The sequence below is a fragment of the Nipponia nippon genome, unplaced genomic scaffold (genome assembly GCF_047370975.1).
Source record: "Nipponia nippon isolate SJK-2023a ecotype South Korea unplaced genomic scaffold, ASM4737097v1 scaffold_29, whole genome shotgun sequence".
In the NCBI taxonomy this organism is placed as follows: Eukaryota; Metazoa; Chordata; class Aves; order Pelecaniformes; family Threskiornithidae; genus Nipponia; species Nipponia nippon.
In genome coordinates, this window is record NW_028262346.1 from 24049 (window position 1) to 39858 (window position 15810).

The 15810-nt window shown below is 40.9% G+C and overlaps 1 protein-coding gene and 1 non-coding gene across 10 annotated transcripts in view; both read left to right on the top strand.

Moving 5' to 3' along the window:
• LOC148054913 (ubiquitin-associated protein 2-like) overlaps positions 1-15810 on the top strand; it is a 103136-nt gene that overhangs the window by 15020 nt on the left and 72306 nt on the right. For 6 of the 9 annotated variants that reach the window (XM_087763694.1, XM_087763695.1, XM_087763689.1 and 3 more), the window contains exons 6-11: positions 1994-2053; positions 3137-3189; positions 11400-11467; positions 12911-13100; positions 13808-14021; positions 15444-15718. In XM_087763694.1, the coding sequence (XP_087619820.1) occupies positions 1994-2053; positions 3137-3189; positions 11400-11467; positions 12911-13100; positions 13808-14021; positions 15444-15718 (860 nt within the window). The remainder of the gene's footprint in view (positions 1-1993; positions 2054-3136; positions 3190-11399; positions 11468-12910; positions 13101-13807; positions 14022-15443; positions 15719-15810) is intronic. The other 3 variants (XM_087763693.1, XM_087763696.1, XM_087763698.1) reach the window with 1 other exon arrangement.
• Positions 13396-13479, top strand: LOC148054914 (small nucleolar RNA SNORD121A). Its single transcript, XR_015706145.1, has one exon. It is a non-coding gene; the product is annotated as a small nucleolar RNA SNORD121A (small nucleolar RNA).

Sequence of the window (15810 nt, forward strand, 5' to 3'; positions counted from 1 at the left end):
AAATGTAATTGCCCCATACATGCTCTGAAAGCGTTCTAAAACCTCTTGTCCTGAATTGTTGCAGATGCCAGAGGAATCGCAGTAGCCTGAAAGAAAGGTATTTCTAGGTGCACCATTGTGTATTCCTATAGAAAAGCTGGCTGGTTCTGTGGAGGTAAAATTTAGTGTTGTTGGTTGAAATAAAAAGAGAGTAAAAGGCGAATCTTTAATGGTTCATAACATTTAAGTATAATTGTTTTCCAAGTAATTCAGCATTGGTTTTCCTGCATCCTAATTTTTATAGAAGTACAACTGAAAGGCAAAGAGAAGGGACAGGTGGGAGGAAACAAAATGACCGATCCTCATCCAAAAGGGACTAAACTTGAACAGCGTGACTGATTTTCTTACAGGCATGTTGAGTGTTCAGTCTCTTACATTTTTGTAATGTACAAGTCAGTGGGAGATCCCGAATAACAAATCACAGCAGTTCTTATAAATAAATTATGTTGGAGGTGGTCACTTCTCAAAGTAGGTTATAAAAATGGTATTGGATTCTGGTAATTTACTGATACCTCTACTTTGATAGAGTTTCATAAATTTCACAGAAAAACTTCCTTCGTTATCTTGATTATGAGCAGCCTTAAATGACTCTGAAACTGAAGAACAAGAAAGAAAAAATAAATTATAGTGTAACTGTCAAGGGAGAAGGGAATCGTGTAGCTTGGAAGTTACAATGAAGTTGGATTTTTTTTTTAGGACTGCTGTAAAAGTTGGAAGGAACATTTTAAGGAAGCCTTCAGGTCATTCTAGAATGTGAATCTAATCTGGAAGGAAAGGATTAGTACGTTAGTTTGGGATACACCAAAATAAAATTATTTTGGGGCTAATATCTATGGCTGATTATTCAAAAAAGGGAAAAAAAAATCAAATAGTGTGACAGGAAGTGAGGAATTGGAGGAAAATAGCTGAAGACTTACCAAAAACATATAGTGTACTTTTTACTGGCTTTATAACTTTATAAAACTAAACTTGTTACAGAGGGAAACAGGAAAAAGTCACAGATAGCTAAATAGGTCGAAGTTGCTATGACAAGGATCCTTGAAAACAGAAAGCATGATTTCAGTGGAAAACAGAGAACTCTTCAATTGTGATGCTTTGCAAGGCATGGGGGTGAAGGCTGGGAAGAGGATATATGGAGCTGCAATAATGCCAAGATGGATTTTGGATGAAAAGGAAATTGATATGCTTGTGGCAAGATCAGACTTAGAATCCCATCAATAGGAGGAGGGCGTTAGGAAACTGGGTTTAATGCAGAGAAGAGCAGTGAAATAACAGAGGCTGGAAGGATTGAGTTGGGAAGGTAGAGTCTTAATAAGCAACGTTAATAAACTTAGCAGCTTGGGTAAACTAATAAAAGGGTGAAGTGTTGTGTCAGTAAATGCACAGAACCATGTTCATAAGTAGGAGCAACAGATAAATGTTTAAACTGAATATCACGAAAATGTCCCAAATATTATTCCAAACAGGCTTGGTCTCCCAAAGGTGGCGGGGGATGCTCAAGAGTTGGGCTTGATTTGTCTGAGCTCTTTTTGTGTTTGCTTTAGCAGACTCTGAGCTTCGTTGTTAGAGTTCTGGCACCAGCACCAGGTTTGTCTTCTACAGAGGAAGACCTTGCTCTGACTGATGGGAGATAAATATAAGCAGGGCAAATACTAGGATGTATTTCTTTGAAGAAGAGATATCAGAGGTAGGGATCCTGTGCTGGTTAGAAGGGAAAGATGATCGGCTGTTTCTCTAAAAACTGCTGCTCATCAGACTTTTCCTCCTTTCCCAAATTTGCGTGGATTAGTCTAGAAATTTGAGGCATTGTAGTAATTCTGCTGTGCTCGGATATGATTATTGGTTATTTTTCAAATGCCTCAATATTTTGCAGCATGTAGAAACCTCCTGGTCAGGGGCTGTTTGGTAACATGTGAGCGTGAGATGTTTCAGGCAACTCTATATTGCTCCACAGAGCCAACACAGAGTGGATGTTACCTTGCTCAGGACCTGCCCAATAATTTTGGATTCCAAGGTATATACTCCCTCTCTTCTCCCCACTGTGTGTATATCTTCATGGTAGGCCTGTTTGCCTCACTGGATTAGTGCTATTCGACCCTCCTCTGCCCACGGCGCTGCTTTGTAAAGGTGGACAAAAGAATGCACTAATGTAGTGATGGCATTAGTACGAACTGGATTTCATGCTGTCTTCAGGGAACTTGTTTCTGGATTAATGTGTCTCAGAGGGTTCCTGGTTATGTAAAAGAAGATGATTAAAGTAGTAGTTCTTTTGCTTTGTACTTGATCAAAGGTGATGGTAGCAGGAACTTTACTGCTGGTGTTTTCTTTGCTCGTGGTTATGTAGTTTAATTGAAGGCTCTGGTTGTTGCTGGGATAACCTTCCCTATGCTTATGCTGGTGGGCAGGGCCTTCGGTCCATTTATTGCTCTTGCATGTCTGTGCCTGCTGTTTCCTATGGAAGGGATCAGGTTTTTGCATCCGTAGGATCGTTTCCTGTAGTTTTCCCATTGCCACATGCTGTGGACTGCGTGCTGTGCTCCAGTGTTCAACAAATAAACTCTGCCACAAATCAGGGGAAAGGATTGGGGTTGTTCTGCCCTGAGGAGAGAGTTGGAAAGGAGCCTTCAGAGGCATAGCTTGGGTCTGGAATTCGAATGTGTTGAAATTAGGGTTATATCAGAGCAGGTGTTGTGGTTGTGTTTTGTGCAGGCTATGTAGGAATTTGTGCATGAAGCTGGGAGATCCTATGGGAGGGTTGAGTAATGTCGCACTGTCATTGGGGACATAGGAGGAAGTTCTTCCAATATTTGGGATTAATCACTGGTTGCAGACATGCATTCGTGCAAATTATGTCTGATACCATAGTGGCTAAGAAATTCCTGAAATCAGAAATCAGAGGGGAGAAAACCAACAACCCACTCAAAATTTTAAATCTGCAGACCAATTTTCTAGAGCTTCCCATGTTTCCAACCACCATCTCCTTGCTTTGTGTTCCACTAATAATGAAAACAGGATTGCTTATAATGCAGAAGCGTTGAAATATGACATTGTTCTTTTACCTTGTAACTGTTTTCTTTCCTTCCTCAAATTACAATAGGAGCATGGAAAAACTCAATAGAAGAATGGACGGCAGAAGACTGGAATGAAGATGTAAGTGTACCTTGTTGGATAGACCGATTCATTATTTACCCTTTTCAGAGTTACTGTGTTTTCTTCAAAAACTAAATATTCAAAGTAATACTTTGCTGTATGCATGCAATGATATTTCTTACTGTGTTTCTTGCTGTAATTCCTGTTTAAAATATATATATATTTAGATAAGCTTATTTTTTAAATAAAATTGAATCAAGAGATATTAATTTATTTTTCTGTGTGGACAATTCATAGATAATAAAATTTGAAGTTTTGTGAATGATAGTTCCCCACTGCTCAATGCTGATGGGTGTTAACTGCAACTTCCCCCTACTATTGTGTAGGGATTTAAAGCCATATTATCGCAAGACTTTTATGTAATTAAGTGCTGAAGCTTACTATCAACTTTAGACTCCTCATTTGATGCCTTTTGTTTGAAATCTGCATAATTGTTCCACTTAGTCCACTTCATGGTCATAATATTAAAAAAAAGAGCTAGTAGTATGCTGAAGTTAGCACTTAATTGCTTTATTCCTGTTGTTTCATCATGACATGTTGTCTAAAGTGGCATCTGTGATTTTTCGGTTTTCAGTTACTGTATTTTAATAACTACTTAAGCAGTTCAGAAAACAAACGAAGCAGCAAGAAATATGGAAAGGAAAACTTAGCTTTTAAGAAGTTTTTCATCTTTTATAGGAATATCCATTATTTCAAGTTCATTTTCAGAAGAGTAAGGAATTGTCTCCTCCTGGAGGATCCTGGCATGTCAGTGTTATCCCTAGAAATGTGTGAATATTTTGTGTAACAGATGTGAAACTCTGTCCTTACCTAATGAGAGGGCTGTGTCTTTTGAGAAAATGAAAAGAACCTCTAAAATTCATAGGTTTTCTGTGTCGGTTACTGCCATTGAAAGCTGGTATCTTTTTTTAAACCTGTCCTCTATTTCTGCAGTATATGCTAGAGGTAGACTAAAAGCTAAGGATAGTAAAAATTTCTGGCCTTGTTTCTCACCCCTGTTTGATGCTGGTACAATACAGCATTTGTAGTACAGGAGGGATGTTGAGTGATGCTGACTAGGGATAGAATTTTTTAAAATTAATTATTAAACCTGAGTAATTTGCACATGTATCTTGAAAGAATAGGAGATGAAACCTCTAGCCTGTTTGTAATTTTTATTAATTTTAGAGTCCTGGAAAAATCTCTGTAACCTAGGAGAAAGTTGTTCATGTGCTGTTGTTCAGAAAGAGTGAATGAAATGGTGAGCTGCAGACCCATTAGCCCAAAACATGCCTGGGGAAAAAATAAAGGAAAAATTGATTCACCTGATTTAAAAAAAAAAAAAAAAAAAAAGTGTAAGAATGCAGCTTGTGCTGTTCAGTGTTGTTTTGTGGAATATAGGTCCACTTCCAATAAACCTGATGTTGGTCTTTAGGTAAGTTATGAGTTAACTGTGAAGATAGAGTATGTCCTTGTAGGAGATTTGATCTACATCTTTTGTTCTAAAAATAATTACACGCTATCACAAAACACATTAAGTGGATTAAAATCTGCCTTGCAAATTTTGGCAAATAGATCTTTTGCAGGAGGACCCTTATGGGATGCGAGCATTTCAAGGAGGACTATAAAGGAATCCAGTCCCAGGCCAGATGCCATCTCGTGCCTTTATCAATGATTTGGAAGTAAAAATAAAATCACTGCTAAATAAAATCTGTGGGAAATACAAAAATTATTGTAATGGCAATTAAAAGTAAGCCAGTCATGCAGAGAAATCTGGACCTCTGCTAGACTTGCCCTGTTCAAATGAAAAATGCTTTAATATAGTCAAGTGCCCATTTGTTTTATAGGAATAAAGGCACACCTCCAGAACAAGGGGCTGTGTTCTGGAAAGCAGCAACTGAAAAATTTTCAGGATTGTAGTGGATGATGAAAAAAGAACAGCTCAGCATGATCTCCTAAAGGGCTGATTCTGTGGCAAAAAAAATGCTATTGTAGTCTTTTTGCCTGTAGGCACTCTTCCCTGTCTCTTAATCATTCTTGATTTATATTTCTGTATGTGGATTCTCCTGAACTTGATTCTGAAGTACTGCATCCAATTATCCATTGCTTTTACAAAACAAAAATTGTGGAAAATAGCTGAAAATTATTTATTGATAGAAGAGGTCCGTGAGAGTGAGATTTTTAGTTTACTGAATCTCAAAAGGTTACTTTATTAGCATGTAATGGGCTCTGGTTTTAGTCTGGCAGACAAGGACATAATATGAACCTGTGGCTGGAAAATGGAGCCACACGTTTAAATGTATAATTAACAAATAATTCTAGCAGCATGACTAATGATTAGAACAACGAAGGAAGCTGATGTATTTGCTGTCTGCAGATAAAGACCAGGTGTTTTTCTGAAGAATATTTTTGTTTAAATGGGGTGTTCTCTAGTCAGATACAAGTTACAAGCAGGTGAGTGAAATATAATGTTGTTTGACCTGAGAAGGATTAGATTTTTGTGATCTAATAGTCCTGTCTGGTATCTGTCTTTAATAGCGAGTGTTGAGCAAGTGTAGTATTGTCAGCATGCTCTTAAATAGGGTGGAAACTAGTTGCAGTGAAAATAAGAGGCTGTATTTTGTTAAAGGGATATTCAGGGCATGGACAATGAAGGACCAGACAGACAGGTGTTGAGGTACTGTAGAAGGCTCTGGGTTTTCCTGTTAAAATTGTGATCTTATTCTCCTAGGTAAAGAAAATAAAGCTTAACTACAGAAACTATTAGAAGGGGAGAAATAGAATATACACAAATTGCTGGAAAGTGGATGAAGGCAAACATTTTCTCTACAATATTGGCAGTCGTAGTTTTTATTTGAAACAACAGCAACACTTTAAAAAAAAAAAAGGAAAGGAAAAAAGTGTATTTTAGTGGGAGTGTTTCCTTTACCAGGAAGCAGCATGAAGACTTGTTTTATTTTCTTTAACTTCAGTGCATCATATCAGAACAGTCATAAGGTTTTGTTATTTCTGATTTGTTGATGTTGAGTTTTTATGAGGATGCTGGAGTATATTTTCCTGTTCTCCTTACCTGTCAACTGGCCAATAGGAGCTGATAGCTAGTTGTTAAATATGTTGTCTGTTTGGTGATTGGAGAATGATTTTTATCTTAGGAACAGGAGATGAAAAGCACAGGCATTTCACTGCAGATGGAGGAAATACTCTTATGACGCCGATGTTTACAAATGGTTCGTGACCTTTCATTCAGTTCTGGGAAAATGCCAGAGCTTCAGTGAAAGATTTTCGGGAGTAGTGTACGGTGAGCGTGAATAACTTTGTTAGGAGCTGATAACGCTGCTTCTAAGAAATACTAAATACATCTGCGTAATAAAACTTCTCAGCTGCTGCTTCACGAAGTATATGTTTTGACAAATGCCATAATCTCAGCAGAGATTCTGAATTAGGTGCTTGATTGGAGCTTGTGGCAGTGAGTTTGCCACAGGGTGTAGGGTAGACTTCAATATAGCTGAGCTGGTAGCTGGAGACTCTTGTTTTGCGTGCTGGTTCACCTGAAGAGAACATTTCCTCTCTCATACGTCAAGCATGCTTTTGCATTGTCACAAATGTCCTCAAGCTCCTCGATTTGCTTAGTTTTCAGGATTCATCAGTGTTTTGGCCACAGTTAGTCTTATCCTCAGTTATGTGAGTGTAAGAAACTGTTGACATTAAAAAGAATTTAGTATTTAACGAAGGACTTGCAGACTGTAGGCTGCTGCTCATGCCATTAGCTGACCTCCTTGTGCCATGTAATGCAGGAGTCTCATAACACTACAAAACACTACAAAAAGTACAGTACATGTTGTTCTAGAAGAACACGTACAGTGGGGAAAGGGGTGAACAATAGAGAAACATCCTTTTTAATTGGAAATATGTTTGAGCTGAATCTTCTTTCTTTGTTTTGGTCAGTACATAGAGTTGCAGACTGGCAGCATTATGCACAGGACAGAGTTGTGTTCCAGAAAGATCAGATTAAAGTATGTTGTATTGGCAGCAAGGGAAGGGAAGGAAATGGAGGGAGGAACTGTGGTGGTACTCATTTTTTCATGACACAGTGTGTTGCACATAAGTGAGTGCTAGGAGAGTACATGAAACTTTTGAACTTTGCCTGTGAGTGGTAAGTGATGGCTCCAGTCAGCCCTTCTGAGTCCTGCTTAACTCAACAGTGTTTTCTAGGAAAATCCCAATCAGACGACTGTGTTCAGGGATATACATGCTTTCAGTAGAGCTGCCTGTGGTATGGCAGATGAAATTGGCCCATGTCCGTGATGTCCTTTAAACTGGGCTGCTAGTGATGTATGCAATTAAAAATGCATAATTTCCTGAAAGAGCTGTATTCAGACGTCACATTCTAAAGGGATTCTTTGCAAGTGTTTGAATAGGTTGGTTATTCTTTAGTCTAAATACAAAGCTACACGAAAACAGTTAAGGGTGATTTTGTGCAAATTTAATTTAAAATATAACCATTATACGTGCATGTCTTTTTATCTTGTTAAACCTAACCTGTACTGGCTTAAGACCTATTCTGATTTGCAAGTATTCCTGTCAATAGAAATGAATTAGCCCTAGGAAGTATAGAATCATAGAATCATTAAGGTTGGAAAAGACCCTTAAGATCATCGAGTCCAACCGTTAACCTGTCGCTGCCAAGTCCACCACTATACCATGTCCCTAAGCACCACATCTACCCATCTTTTAAATACCTCCAGGGATGGGGACTCAACCACTTCCCTGGGCAGCCTGTTCCAATGCTTGACCACCCTCTCAGTGAAGAAGTTTTTCCTAATATCCAACCTAAACCTCCCCGGTGCAGCTTGAGGCCGTTTCCTCTCATCCTATCACTCGTTACTAGGGAGAAGAGACCGACTCCCACCTCACTACAACCTCCTTTCAGGTAGTTGTAGAGAGCGATAAGGGCTCCCCTCAGCTTCCTCTTCTCCAGGCTGAACAACCCCAGCTCCCTCAGCCGCTCCTCACCAGACTTGTGCTCCAGACCCTTCACCAGCTTCGTTGCCCTTCTCTGGACACGCTCCAGCACCTCGATGTCCTTCTTGGAGTGAGGGGCCCAACACTGAACACAGGACTCGAGGTGCGGCCTCACCAGTGCCGAGTACAGGGGCACCATCACCTCCCTGGTCCTGCTGGCCACACTATGCCTGATACAAGCCAGGATGCCATTGGCCCTCTTGGCCACCTGGGCACACTGCTGGCTCATGTTCAGCCGACTGTCAACCAGCACCCCCAGGCCCTTTTCCTCCAGGCAGCTCTCCAGCCACTCCTCCCCAAGCCTGCAGCGTTGCATGGGGTTGTTGTGACCCAAGTGCAGGACCCGGCACTGAGCCTTGTTGAACCTCATACAGTTGGCCTTGGCCCAACGATCCAGCCTGTCCAGGTCCCTCTGCAGGGCCTTCCTACCCTCTGGCAGATCGACACTTCCACTCAACTTGGTGTCATCTGCAAACTTACTGAGGGTGCAGTCGATCCCCTCATCCAGATCATCAATGAAGATATTGAACAGGACTGGCCCCAGTACTGAGCCCTGGGGAACACCACTCGTGACCGGCCGCCAACTGGATTTGACTCCATTCACCACCACTCTCTGGGCTCGGCCGTCCAGCCAGTTTTTAACCCAGCGCAGAGTGCACCCATCCAAGCCGTGAGCAGCCTGTTTCTCCAGGAGAATGCTGTGGGAGACAGTGTCAAAGGCCTTACTAAAGTCCGGGTAGACAACATCCACAGCCTTCCCCTCATCCACTAAGCAGGTCACCTTGTCATAGAAGGAGACCAGGTTGGTGAAACAGGATCTCCCTTTCATAAACCCATGCTGGCTGGGCCCGATCCCCCGGTTGTCCCACACGTGCCGCATGATGGCACTCAAGATGATTTGCTCCATGACCTTCCCCAGCACCGAGGTCAGGCTGACAGGCCAGTAGTTCCCCAGATCCTCCTTCCGACCCTTCTTGTAGAGGGGCATCGGATTCGCTAAATTGCAGTCATCTGGGACCCCCCCAGTTGACCAGGACTGCTGATACATGATGGAGAGTGGCTTGGCAAGCTCCTCTGCCAGCTCCCTCAGTATCCTCGGGTGGATCCCATCTGGCCCCATGGACTTGTGGGCATCCAGGTGGAGGAGGAGGTCGGTGACTGCCACCTCTTCAACAACTGGGACTTCACTCTGTGTCCTATCTCCATCTCCCAGCTCAGGGGCCTGAAAAACCCGAGGATGACTAGCTTGACTATTAAAGACTGAGACAAAGAAGGCATTAAGTACCTCTGCCTTCTCCTCGTCCTTCGTGACATCCAACAAAGGAGGGAGATTCTCCCTGGCCCTCCTTTTGTCACCGATATATTTATAAAAACTTTTTTTGTTCTTTTTATGCAGTGGTGGCCAGTTTAAGTTCTAGCTGGGCCTTCGCCTTTCTGATCTTCTCCCTGCATAACCTCACAACATCCTTGTAATCCCCCTGAGTCACCTGCCCCTTCTTCCAAAGGTGGTAGGCTCTCCTTTTTTTCTTGAGCTCCAGCTAAAGCTCTCTGTCCAGCCAGGCCGGTCTTCTCCCCCGCCTGCTTGACTTATGGCACATGGGGACGGCCTGCTCCTGCGCCTTTGAGACTTCCTCCTTGAAGAACATCCAGCCTTCCTAGACTCCTTTTCCCTTCAGGACTGCCTTCCAAGGGAAGCTACAGTTGTAGCTGTTTAACTACTATTTTTTTGAAAGAAAAGGTGAAAAAAAAAAAAACCCAAGCAGCAACCAACCAACCTCCCCCCTACAAACCAAAATCACCCCCTATCCTGCTTTCAGCTGGGATAGAGTTAATTTTCTTCCTAGTAGCTGTTATAGTGCTGCTGTGTTTTGGATTTAGGATGAGAATAATGTTGATAACACACTGATGTTTTAGTTGTTGCTAAATAGTGCTTACACCAGTCAAGGACTTTTCAGCTTCCCATGCTCTGCCAGGTGCACAAGGAGCTGGGAGGGGGCACAGCCAGGACAGCTGACCCAGACTGGCCAAGGGGCTATTCCATACTGCATGGCGTCATGCCCAGTATATAAACTGGGGGAGCTGGCCAGTGAGCAGCAATCGCTGCTCAGGGACAGGCTGGGTGGTAGATGGTGAGCGGTTGCATCACTTGTTTTTCCTCAGTTTTGTTCCTCTTCTTTTTGTTTTCCTTTAATAATAATAATAATAATAATAATAATAACAACAACAACAACAACAACAATATTGTTATTATTATTAATTGTTATTATTATTACTAATTTATTATTTATTTCAGCTATTAAACTCTTCTTATTTCAACCCATGAGGTTTCTTACTTTTGCCCTTCTGATTCTCTCCCCCATCTCACTGGTGGGGGGGAGGGTGAGCGAGCGGCTGTGTGATGCTCGGTTGCTGCCTAGGGTTAAACCACAACACCCCCTTCCCCCTCAAAACCCCAACCAACCAGCTCCCCTTCCCCACCTACCTGTGCAAGTATCTATCTTTATTGTAGCAGCATGGTCAAAGCTGTGCAGTTTTTTGCTGTGGATGGTCTGACTGGTTGTACTAATATAAGCAATTACATGGTTCTCCCTTTATTATTGTTTCCAAACTCATGCTCGCAGAGCAGTCAGTTTAAGATGTTGTTGCCACCCCTAGCAGAAATGCCAAGAAGGAACCACGAATGGTAGTTCACGGTACATACCTGAGTGCAAATCTGCCTCTACTGGTGATGTGAGCTGAAATGTAAAACACAGGGATACATGAAATGAGTGGGAACAGTGCAATGTGTTAGACTCCTGCAGCAGGATTTATCAGAGCTGCTCTATGGAGTCCTAAATTATGTCTGCACAAGGTATCTTTACACTGATGATACACCAGCTGTCATGTTAATTACTTTCTACTGGTATATTTTTCAGTTTCAACTATTGCCCAAACTGATGGAGTTACATTGGTGTGTGTGTTTGGTAGATCAAATTTCCTAACACTTGAATTAAATTGGTAGTTGACTCTGTGGAGAAGACTTTGCTGAAGTTTGACTACGTGTTTTTGTCTTTTTAAGTGGACCTGCAGCATAACTGGTTGTAATGGTAGTTTGACTTTACTTTTGTCTTGAAGGTGCATGACTAAGATGGAATTTCTGCAGATGTTGCCCAGTGAAGTATGAGCATGTGTATGATTAAAATGCCTCCTCTTCTGCCTCTCTTTTTCAGCTTTCTGAAACAAAAGTCTTCACTGCTTCCTCTGTTCCAGCTGAGAATCATGTGACTCCTGGGCAAAGGTAAGCTCTTCTTCCATGTTTTCTCTATACCTTAAAAACCTTCTGCTTGGTGAAGCAATGTTAGCTTGCATGTGTAAAACGTTGAATAAAACACAGGGCAGCCCTGGTCAGAGGTTGGTCAGGCTAATTTCAAAATTATGAAAGCCTTGCTTGCAAATCATTGGTTTTATGGGTTCCTGCGTTACCTATTATTGACTACGGAAGCGGAGCCAAACTTGCCAAATCCACAAGCCTAATAGTGAGAAGACCCTGTCTTCTGCACAAAGAGTGCTTATAGACAGGAACAAAAGTAGCTGGGAAGAAAAGTTTTCTGCTGTTGAAAAGGAAGCTCTGGCTTTGCTGTCCAGAAAATGGAAAGCCTGCCTCTGTAGATGCAGAAAGTGTTCAGAACGTAGTGCTTTGACAAATGTGTTAACAGAAAAGCCTGCATAGGCAAGAAGGTGAATTTCCTGGTAAGCGTCACAGTTAACTTGCCTTAACTGATGATACAGAGTTCAGATAGAGAACCAAAAATTATGCAGTTGCTGCCTTCCTTTGCCTGCCTTTGTCTTCACTGAATGCCTGCCTGACGATGTTATGGAATCACTTGCCTGCATAGCCTCAGGTTCCAGGAAAACAGGTTAAAGTCGTGTGATGAACACTTTGGTAGTTGGATACCATCAGATCTGAAAACTGGATAGCCTAATAGTTCCAAACATCCTGATACAGCTGTGCTGCTGTACTCCAGACTTACCACGCCCTTACGTGTGGTAGGGGATTAGTAAGCCGTGCTACACATGTGGTAAGGGTTAGTAAGCTGTGGTAAATATGAGAAAATTCATGTTTCTCATCCTGCTCAGGTATGCGTAGTAGAGTAATTTTGGATATGTGCCTACTGTCTGAGAAATTTAGCTTTTATTTCTGCTGCTCTTGTGACTTCCCTGTCATCGCATGTTCATTCAATCACTGCATGTGTGGCTTTATTCTGTACTGTCCTCATACCCACCCTATACAGAGGTAGAACTTTGATCCCTTGCTCTTTTTAAAGATATAGCATGATATACAAAGAATGTGTATTATCAATATATATAACGCGTTTGCAGGCAGGATCCACTTAAACATGATGTATCTTTTATGGCTTGTCTCCGGTTACTTGGTTATATTAATCATATAGGTTATTTATGTGATGCATGATATTATAAATTTGATAATGTTTGAAAAGAATGCAAAGATAATTTATATTCTAACTGTAGTGGAAGATTTCGGCTAGCAGAATATTACTTTCTGGCAAAAACCTCTGTTCTACCCCTTTTTGTATGGCAGAAGAGAAATATTTGAAAAGACTGTTAATCAGTAATAATTCTGTTGCTGATACAGCAGCTTTAGTATTGTCAGTCCTTTCTTCAGTTTCAACGCAGCCTAATCATCGTGTTTATTCCAGCTAAACTTTGCTTTTTCTTACAGCATTGATTTGCTCACACTGCTTCAAAAACCTGTGGCTTCTACCCAAGAGGCAGAAGGCAACTCATTTGAGGCTCCCCAGCAGCAGACCTTTGGCCAGGCCCTAGTCTTCACAAATTCTCAGCACAGCACCCAGATGGCATCAGGAACTGGCAGCTCCAGTGCTGTAAACTCTTATTCTCCTCAAAGTCTGGTAAAATTATCTTATGCTTTCCAAATATTGTTCATGAGTAGATGTTTCAGGTTAAACAACTTTTCCAGTACTGGTCATTTCATGAGACGTTTCAGTATTTGTAAAATTCAGGTTGCAAATGTTGAAGGAATGGAATTCACACACACACAAAAAAAAAGATTACTTTTTTCTGGTTTTTCTAGTAGTTGTTTCTCAGTTTACATGAAGTACTTGTATTAATTTTTGAGTAGAGAGCAGATGCTTCTACTGCATGCTGGTTTAGGATGAAATAATTTGTTTGTAGTGAAGAGGTCTATGCCAGAAAACTATGATGTGTTATTTCCAAGCACATACCTGACTGCTTTTTGTGGAAACCTGCCTGTTGCTGAGTCAATTGTGAAGGCTTAAAATTGGGCACTTATATTTATTCTCTGAAAATCAGTTCAACTGTTAGTAAATATATGCTGTTTTGAGATGCCTGGATTCAAGTAAATCAATATTGTTGCAGTCACAGTGGTGGAAATTGTATCAGTGATAACCAGAGAAGATCTGGCCATATGCTTCAACTGCTGAATTTTTTTATTGGTCATTTGTTAGTAGTCTAGGGCTGAAGAGGTTTTAGTTGCTGCCAAATAGCAGCTGTAGGCATTGACCCTAGGGTTATGTTCAAATTATTTATGAAATACTTAACTCCGCTCCTTCCCCTCTTCTTTTTCGTCTTTTGGTAGTCCGCAGTTCTTTGTTCTGGCTTTGGAGAACTTGGATCCTCTAAATTGGCAAACTCTACTGGATCCCAAATCTTGGACCAGTTGAAATCTCCAGGATTGGGTCAGTTTACCTCTCAACAAAACAATAGTAGCTCTACCACTACTACCACAACTACCACGTCATCCTGGGATCTAAAGCCACCCATTACTCAGTCCTCAGTCCTTAGTCAGTTTGGTAAGTGCTTTGACATAGCTTTCTCTCTCTTTTTCTCTCTATTAGCCTGTAAGATTTCTTAATGTCAATGACAGTTTAAAATGGGCTTAATGAAAGACTTTTTCAAAAAAATGTAACCCTAATAATACAATTGGTTACAACATTGTAAGAGTTACACTTAGTTGCTGGTAATAGACATTATGAGTATATCACAAACTAAGTTTTGATAGGCTTAAGCCTATCCATAAATGTCATTGCATCTTTAGAAGTTGTTGAGCTTTCATGTAATGACATCTTTGATTTTATGTGCTTGAATATTTAAGTGGAACTTTGATGTGACTTTGTTTCTCAATAAATCCTGGAAAATACTTATTTTCATTGTGTCCATGCTGCTTCTAGCTGACTACAAGGTTGTACCATATTTTGTCTTTTTTTTGCCCCTAATTTTTCCTCTTCTAATGATTACATGAGTTTTGAATGAGCACTGTGTAATTTCTTCATAATGTGCATCGCTTCTCAGTGTTCTTTCCCTAGTGTGCTGAGAATGATACACTCTACCTATTTTGTCTATTCATAATTCTATGGATTTTTCATTTAATTGAGTAAAATTAGTGGAAACAGTGAAAATGACACAAGCTTGGTTTTTGCAGTGCAGTTACTAGCAGTATTCTCACTGTGAAGAGTGGTAGCTCTTGTATCTATCTAATGTGGATGTGTATATGTTTCCAGATAGATAAGCAGCAAATTTGGTAGCAAATATGTTTATGTACGTTTTAAGTTGCTTTCTAATGCACTTTACCAACTGAATGAAAAAAACCTTCACATTGCAAATGCTGTGGATCTGTTAGGGTTGTTGACCAGTGCTCTGATCCACTGCCTCGCTTTGAGCAAAAGGAGAAGACTTGGAAAAAAACCTGTGTCAGTGTTCAGCGTCTCTTGACTTCCAGCCAGATTGAGATGGTAGATGGCTTCCTATTCGTGTTGAGAATCTTCTTTGTAGGGGCAGGAAATCCTATCTCATAATACTTCTGTATTCCATCTCCAGACCCCTTGGAAGTAATCACATTTTATCGGCACAGTTAATTGCGGTGAAACTTGCAGTGTTTGATTAAAATAATCCATAACAATTTTTGAGGACTAATGTGTGATAATATTATGTGACTGTATAGATAGGTTTATTTTCATATTTTTGAAGAAAGCTAAGTAATACTTTCCTGCAGCTGTTCATTTAAAGTAGAGAATATCAAATGTTGGCCTTATTGCAGTGGTAATGTTCAATGTGAAACTCGTGTGATGTATGAAAGAGACTTGCACACTCTATAAAATCATAGCTGTTGAGTATGTCAAGTCACCTGGATTCTTTCATAAAGAGTAGAAGCATGAAAAGCAGAGTTTAATGCTTTGATTTTGATTTTGATATTTCTTTTTTCCAATGCTGACCAGACTTTAAATCCCAGCCTGAACCATCCCCAGTTCTGAGCCAGCTGACCCAGCGACAGCAGCAGCAAACGCAGGCAGTTCCTGTTCCTCCTCCTGGGCTGGAGTCCTTCTCCTCCCAGGTAAAACTTCGTGAGCCATCGCCAGTAGACACCTCTACAGCTGTTAGCAAAATGTTACAGCTCCCCACTATATCTATGGATAACCAAGCAGTGACGGCCCATCAAACCCAGCAGAAACAGATAAAACCACCAAAACGAAGGATAACTCCAGCATCCAAGGTGAGTAATTGAGTGGTGGCTTGTCTTTAGTAAGTGCAAAAACATACAAAAGCTTGTATCAGAAATAGTGTGGCCAGCAGGACCAGGGAGGT